Source organism: Vitis vinifera, chromosome 1, assembly GCF_030704535.1.
Source record: "Vitis vinifera cultivar Pinot Noir 40024 chromosome 1, ASM3070453v1".
Classification (NCBI taxonomy): domain Eukaryota; kingdom Viridiplantae; phylum Streptophyta; class Magnoliopsida; order Vitales; family Vitaceae; genus Vitis; species Vitis vinifera.
Genome location: NC_081805.1, coordinates 22,448,087 through 22,456,289, shown reverse-complemented (window position 1 = coordinate 22,456,289; position 8,203 = coordinate 22,448,087). Strand labels below are relative to the sequence as shown.

Below are 8,203 nucleotides of genomic sequence, written 5' to 3'. Positions count from 1 at the left end.
TATTTTTATTTTCTATTTCAAACCCGTTAATAATTTAAAAATACGTAAATTTTTAACTAGTTTTAATTATATTTGATTTTTTTTAAAGATAATCAAACAAGAGAAATCGTTTTCATTAATATCTTTTTTCTTTCTCAAAACCAAACATAGCCTTAATCATCGAAAAGTCATTGTTAGTAGCTTTCCCGCCATATATCATTTACACGAATTAGGCTTCAAATGATAAAGTTATGAGCAATTGAATCATGGGTTAAAAACCAAAAATATAAATATGTGGGAATTCTTTGTTGGAGAACCTGAATATACTTACTTTTGCCCAGTGAAGGGTGGTGACAAGTATGGTGCTATGGTATCCATTCTTAACACACTTGGTATCATTGGATTCCATTTTTAATTTCCTTTCTGCTAGTATTTTTTTTCAAAATTTTAGAAAAATTGTATTTTTCTGAGAAAATATTTTTCCAATGAAAATGTCTATTTTTGGGAGAGTGAGAAATTGGAGAATTTCTAAATGGTTAGAAAAATTTACCAAAAAGCTTTCATTGTATTAGAAAAGGTTTCTAGAAGAAATGTGAGGAGAATGATCTCTATTTGTTAAAGTTTTAATTTTTAGCTAGATATGTGGACCAAACCAACTCTCATTAGGTGGAGAGTGTGATTCACCCCTACATAATATAGTGCAATTTTTATTTTTTTTAGAATATTATGCATTTTAATGATCATACATTAAAAAAAAAAAAAAAAATGACCAAGTTGGACGGTTTGGAAATAGGTGGATAAATGCATGTCCCACGTACTAAGGCAGAACATGTTATAAAACATGCAACAAGCCAAAAAAAGAAGAATAGTATAAATATACACAATGATGCAAAATAAATAAAATATCATGATGCTTTGGGTCTCTCACACTAAAGTGTATAAAAAAAAATTGATATAATGCACAAATACCCATGTGCGAGTGTATATCTATCAATCAATTATTGAAACATTAGCGTTTTTTTTTTCGATCAAATCCTTATTTTGTTTTGCTTCTCTCGATTGTTGAGCCTAATTGACTTGATTTTTTTTTCTTGCTCTTAGCCTCTCACTTCATTTTATTCTTATTTTGCATCGTCATTTAAACGTAGACACCCGATCGGTTCACTTTCCCAAATGCCCTTTATCGACCCTTCTCCTTTCCGGGTTTGGATTTTTCACATTGTTTCAATTCTCATGGTTGATGAGGAAGAAAGAAATGAATGAATGTTCTTTTAGGAAAATATAGAGTAACCTTAGCTCGAGTTTGAACTTTACCCCCTAACCATTTTTAATGGAGTCACTATTAAAAAAATAAAGTGATATAAAAATGATGAATAATAATAAAAGAATACATAAATGACATACATGATGGACTAATGAGAAGAGAAGTTTGAATATTGCATAAATTTATTTACAAAACTAAAAACAAAGATGGTATGAGATTGATTATTTTCAAAATAAAATAAAATAATTCCAACTCCTTTTAATTTTTAGAAAAATGATTTTTACCTTATTCTTAGTTCACAAAAACAATTTTATTGTTTGCCAAAAATGATTTAAAAAAAGAAATTTGATTTTTTTTTAATTTACAGAAAATAATGTCACTTTCTTAAAAGAAAGTGACTTAAGTAGTGTTGTTTTTTTACTTAATTTTAAATAAAAATTAAAATTAAATATTGTTTAATAGTTTTAAGTATTAAGTTATTTGTTTTTAAATATTTTATTTATATTTAACATTAAAAAAAAAATAACACATTATTATTTTTAATTAAAAAATAAATGATTATTCAGGAATTTTTAAAAAATCCTAAGACCTATCTTGGCTTTTACTCTATGGGATAGGAAAATGAAAAAAATAAATGATTATTATTTAGGAATTTTATTTTTATATATGAAATAATACTAACAGCATGTGCTTTTTTAACCAGCGGTAATCGTCCTCGTCGAGTTCACGATCGGCCAATAAACTTTCGTAAATGACAAAATGGCCCCTGTGCAATTATTTCTGACCATTTCCGTCGATCTCGAACTCTGAAACAGCAGAATCCGCAACACACCGACACACAAAAGAGAGAACAATGGCGGCTAATTTCATCAGGCTCGACGATTCCCCAATGTTCATGAAGCAGGTGACTTTCACTTATCAAATCTAGCATCATCTTCTATTCTACCCAAAGGTTTTTTTTTTTTTCTTCTTTTTTTTTTAGTAATTTTTTCCTTTTTTTTTGGGCATAAAATTATTGCTCTGATTCGGATTTCGGAGGAATGATTTCTCAGATTTAATGTCTTTTTTGCTTGATTTTTTCATTCAATTTTGGTTTTAGGGATGGAAAATGTGATAGAATGCCCCCTTTTTGTGGGAATAATTACACGGATGCGATTGCTGTCAATGGGCTTACTTATATTTTCTTTGGGAATTGTCTTGATTTGATGTAAAGATCAGAATTAATGTGGAATTCAATAACAGCTTGCTGTTATTTAGTTGTCTGTGTGTGCTTGTTTTATTTTTATTTTTTATTTTTTATTTTTAAATTTATCTGTACGTCATGGATAGTGGGTTACTGCTGAAGATTCAGACACAGAATCAGTATATTTTGAAATGAATATTTGAATCCGCATCCTTAGAGTAGGCTTAGAGTGGCCAAGATGTAGCCATTTAGTGTACTTAAACGGAATGAAACTTACTTTTCTATTTTGTGTATTCATTTCAGAAATGAAGGTTCAAGATGGACTGTTTGCTATCTCGATTAGTGTATAGAAATCTCTGTTTGGTCAATAATTTGTGTGAATGGATTGCCAATTTCCTGGGTTATCAACAGCATTGTTTTATAATTTTTTCCAGTTTCTTTATCTTTTAAAAAAAGATTGATTTCCAAAACAAGGTTTTAATATGAATTGCTTGATTGAACAGTCCAGTACCATATATATATATGAAGTCAAACCTTGAATCTTCCATCCTCCCCCCAACCCATTGCCACCTAATTTCCAATTATATGGGGGGATTTTATTAGGTTGGTGATATTTAGAATCCTTGTGGGGAAATGCAGGCCATTTATATGTTGTAGAACATTGTTTTAAGAGTTCTTGATTGTTATAGAATGGGTCTACTCTTTACAACTCAATAACAGATGATAAACTGTAATAAAACACAAAAAATAATGTATTTAATATTCATATTCATAGAATACATACATACATACACTATAAAAAAATATTCACTATATATATATATATATATATATATATATATATTTATATAGTGATATTTCCAACTTCTTTATGTGTGTATATATTACATAAATATGTTTTGTTTACCTATAAAAAAAATAAATAAAAGGAAAGAAAGAAATATTCATTTTTTTTGGTTTTTTGATAACCGTGGATGTCCGGGCCAGTTTACGTGCACCTCGACTAATTCCACAGGGCCCTGAAGTTAATGACCGGGTAAGTCTCTAGTGGCCTTGAGGGGACTCGAACTGGTGACCATTAGGGAGTAAACCCAAGGCCGGACCAACTGAGCTACCCCTTAGGGTTACAAAGAAAGAAATATTCATAGAGAAGCTGAAAATAAAGTAACCACTTTGAAGTAATAATATGAATAATCACACAACTTTGCTTGTATAATGTGGCAAAAAGACAACAATTGGGCAACCAACGAGGCATCCATGCTGGTATTCAAATTAAGCATTAGATAGTCATGCTACTTGAAGTAATGTAAACTGATGAGAAAAGATCTATTCTCATGTGTTGATTCACTGCAAAATATGAGTCCATGCCACACCTATCAATACTGCAAATATGTGTTTCCAAAATGGCAAAATCTGCATATCTTGTTGTAGCTTATACGCATTATGCCTCATTTTGCTTAGGACAGTTTAAAAATTTTAATATTAGTGTTTACTTTTCATCAAGGCATTTTACCTGAATTGGAAAAATCCAAACCCAAACCCCCCTGGCTTTATGGGAAAAATCCAAAGGCAAGCCTAAATAAGATGTGGGAAAAGAGTCAAGCTTGCAACCCAAAGCTGCATCTAGAACTGCCACCCCTTGACTCATAGCAATCATCTCTCTTTTCCAAATTCATTTTTGCCTTGACCTTGGCTAAACACATATCAAAATATATCTAAGTTCCCCATTTGAACTACAAATTAGAGAAAATGATGATGCCATCAGTATATAGCAGAGGCAAGATCATCATCCTTTTGTACTTTCCTCCTATCTAGTAGAAACCAATATTGCAACATGCATCCATCCACTACTTTGTTTGGTCTTGGGGCCACTCCTTTTTTCATTTTTTTGGACCATCTGAAAGGAGAAAAATCAGATGTCATTTGAAAATGAGGAGCAATCAGACCAAATGCTCAAATTTATTTTTCTAAGTAATTTTTTTAATGTGGGTTACCTTGTTTTTAGATGGAGGTTCAATGTCTTTATTTTACTTTGTAGATCGATTGTGTTCTAAATTTCTAATCAAGGGAGGGAGTTCTTTTTTTGTTTTCTCTCCTTTTGGCTTTGCCTTTTGGACTTTTGTGTATGTCCTGTGTACCTTGGTGCATTGCTTTGTTATATTTTGTGTATAATATTTTTTTGCTTGCCTATCAAAAGCATACATCCCTCCACTGCCTTAAAGACCGACTTATAAACAATTCCAGTAATGAAAAAGAGGTGAAAAAATGCATTTCCCCATTGAAGCCTCATCTCATTACCCCCAAAAATGAACTAGTTGAGGTTTTATTTCCTAAAATAGGGAATTTCATTATAGCTTCATTTCATGTTTAATAAGAGAACAACATTTTAATATATGTATGTAGGGAGAATGTAAACAAATTAAGAAAGGAGTGACAATTTGATATCCAATCTAATGGAGTGTCAAAAGGAACTCCCTTTCTTCTTACTGACATAAATTCAAAGTGTTGGGAGGTACACAAGTTCAGGTAAATAAGGCATAGGTGCTCTTATTTTCTTCTTTAATTATTTTTGTTATTGAACAGGTATATTCTCTTGAACAAACATCGGAGGACTTGAAAGATCGCTGCCAGATACTGTACAAAGGATGTAAAAAATTTATGTGAGTACTCTCATTATGCCCCATTGATATACTCTATAAGTATTACTGCTCCCATTTTAGACCCAAGGCACCTCTAATTGTCACTTTCTTCACTATTTAGATGCTGTTACAGTAAAATTGCCTTGGCCCTTCCCCTTTTTTAAATTTTATATACTTTACGTATATCTTGTCAAATTGGCTTTGCTAAGGACTTGGATGAGTTTTGGTTTTTAAACTTACTTTTGCTTTTATCTTAAGTGTGTTGAAATAGAAAATGGATGTTTCTTTACAACATAAATGATATTGTTGTTTCGTCATATTTTTGACTTTTTTTTTTCTCTGATCCTAACATAAGTTTCCTTGTAGGTTTGGATAAATACTTACTTAAATGAAATGAAAATAGGATTATATAGAATTATAGATAAGTATAAGTGGATTTCAGTCACAAAAAAGAGTAGAGGTGTTGTCTTCTCTTTATATTTTAAAAAGGAAGAGATTGGTTGGCTGTTGGAGCAGATGAAGAAGGCATGTGAGCTGGAGAGTTCCTTGGGAAGTTCAGAGGAAAAACAAGGACACATCTTTTGGAGGTATGTTTTAATAGCAGAGGAAGGTTCATCAAGCTGTCGGAGTTTGTAACAAATTGAAGAACCATCTTTATGGTGATTCTAAAGGGTGTCAGAACCAGAGGATGGGAAAACTTAAGGATGAGGATCTCATCAATGGCAGAAACCCCTTCTTGTGCGTTTTTGGTTAGGCAAACAAATGTGTTGCTCCCTGAGAAGACAATGGGCTATGGTGAGATAAGTGTAAAGTGTAAAGTGTTCTTATGCAAGGGTCATTGAAGAGGAGGGTCTAAGAAAAGGAGCTATTATCCCAGTGGTGAGGGGGTTTAGAGCTGTGGTTTACAAAAGTGTTGCAGGGATGGAGGATTGGTTAGGGTTGGGTAGCACTACTGACAACTGTAGGAATTTTGGGTATGAGGGGTGTGGTGCCCATTATTCCATTCTTGGTCTTTAAAGGGTTGTTGTTAGTGGATACCATAATTACCATTAAAAGGCATGTCAGCTTCAAGAGATGGGAGTGGCATCAATGAAAGTAGTTTCTGCTATTACTTTAAGCAGATGATCGCTAAAGGAAAACATTGTGGTGCTTGGAAAATTTTGGCAAGGCTGGATAGAAATAAGAGGCCTTCCCTTCCATTTGTGGTATGAGAATCACTTGCATCATTTGAGGAAATGTTGGGAGAGAGTTATTGAGATCAATTGGCGCACTTCAAGCAAGTCGATCTCTCAAAAATCAAGTCAAGAGTAGAACTGAATGCTAACATGGTGTCACCAGCATTGTTAGAGGTGAAAGATGGAGCATGGTGCTTTACAGTTTCTGTTTCAGTCATCGGAGGTGAAGAAGATGAGTTTTTTTGGCAGGGCTGAGTTAACCCATAGCAGAAGCAAGTTAGACTCAGACTCTGTGAGATGTGGCCACAATCCATGGTGTGTTCCCTTTCCAATGGTTAAGCAGTTACCAGATCCTGGGACGCGAGGCAGTAGCAGGGTGCAAGGGTGCAACAACTATCTTCCACCCCCCTTCCTCTTTTAAATTCAAATTTAGGGCCAATTGGAGCCTTCAGTGTGGGGAAGAATCTTAAGACAACCTAGAAGAAAGGAAAGAGGGTTGTTTCAAGTATAGGAAGCCCATATGGTTTGAGCTCAAGTGGTTGTGTCCTAGAATGTTTTAAAAAGGAGGCCAATAACCAAGAAAAGAGAAAGCCCAAAAGCTCAGGAAAGCCCATCACTTTTTAAGCCCAATCTAAATTGGATCTTTTATTAGTGGAAAGAAGTTCCGGTTCACCTTTAAAAGGAAAAACCCAAGAGCAAACTTCATATCAAAGGTCCACCTAATGTTATGCCTTCTCTTAAAGGTATGAGATCAGTTTCCAGCAGCACTATTTTTATCAGCAGGGGGTTGAAGGCCTGTAAAAGGTGTCCATCTTGTGGTCTGATGCCAATCCAGCCTCTCATGGCAAGATTTCAAGGATTGTGATTGTGCAAGGCATGGGAACAAGGCTGTGCAAGGAAAGAAGAGAAACTTAAATGCAGATGAGAAGCTTATTTTAGGGATTAAGAGTTTATGCAATAAGGGCTGCAAAGGCTTTTTTTTTGATAGGTAAGCAAAGATATATTGAAGTGCTTGCAAAACGGCGCAAAAAAGTACACACGGAGTATACAAATTAGGCCCAAAAGCAAGCCAAAGAAGGAAAAGAGGAGAAATACCCACCACCCTCACAACAAGTTGCCATAACTAAACGGAAAAAACAGAACCAATGAGAGAACCCTACGATTGGAAGCACCCTCTTCCCTCAAACCCTAGCCCCACTCCCCTTTACCTTAGCAGTGAAAGGAGAACTATTATAATTAATTGAACACTCTAACTTTTGGATTTCCCTCTCAAAATGGGAAGAACACCTTTTCTTACATCCTGACATCCTTATCCCCCGCCCTTTTCTTGACTCCATTTTTTTTCTTAGAGCACAAATATCCTTCTCAAAGCCTGCTATTGGCATCCCTAAACAATTACCGAACTCAACAAAACCAATGGGAAGGTTGTTAATATTCTCCCCCCCCCAAGACTCCGATTTCCACATCCCTTGGAAGTTCCATCTCCTCGGCCCTGGCAACTAACTTCATACCAGAGGGTTCCTTCACAGCCTTCCTCAAGAGATCCAACACGCTGCCATCTTGCAGAACCATCTTCAGCGGCTGACAACCAGGGCTTTGAGGACCCAAGGAGAGGGGAGAAGACCCCGTAAGCCTATTCGCCTCTGCCACGAGTGCCTCATCAGTAATCGCAACTCGAGAAGATAACAAATCCACATAAAAATGCTCATTGCCCCGATCACGCAGGACAAGGACATCAGGACCATAGGCAGCTTGACTCTAGGCTCCTCATCTGAAGCTGTACCTTACCGTCTTCTCTTGACTGAACCACCAAAACTGTCCCTTCCTCTGCTCTCTCACACAAGAAGAACATGCTCCTCCTACACCTTCTCTACAGAAGAAACGAGCCCTAGCAAGCTTGCTCCGCCTTTTAAAGCTCCACTTAAAGGCTCATTCTTCACAAAGGCCTTTCCCACCTTGGCTT

At 35.1% G+C, this 8,203-nt stretch overlaps 1 protein-coding gene across 5 annotated transcripts in view; it reads left to right on the top strand.

Moving 5' to 3' along the window:
- Positions 1-1,973: 1,973 nt before the first annotated feature.
- Positions 1,974-8,203, top strand: part of LOC100261572 (ADP-ribosylation factor GTPase-activating protein AGD4) — a 94,113-nt gene continuing 87,883 nt past the window's right edge. For 2 of the 5 annotated variants that reach the window (XM_010656264.3, XM_059739091.1), the window contains exons 1-2: positions 1,974-2,147; positions 5,010-5,086. In XM_010656264.3, the coding sequence (XP_010654566.1) occupies positions 2,097-2,147; positions 5,010-5,086 (128 nt within the window). In that variant the 5' untranslated portion in view covers positions 1,974-2,096. Of the gene's footprint in view, positions 2,148-5,009; positions 5,087-8,203 lie in introns of those variants that run through there. The other 3 variants (XM_002272139.4, XM_059739130.1, XM_019221486.2) reach the window with 3 other exon arrangements.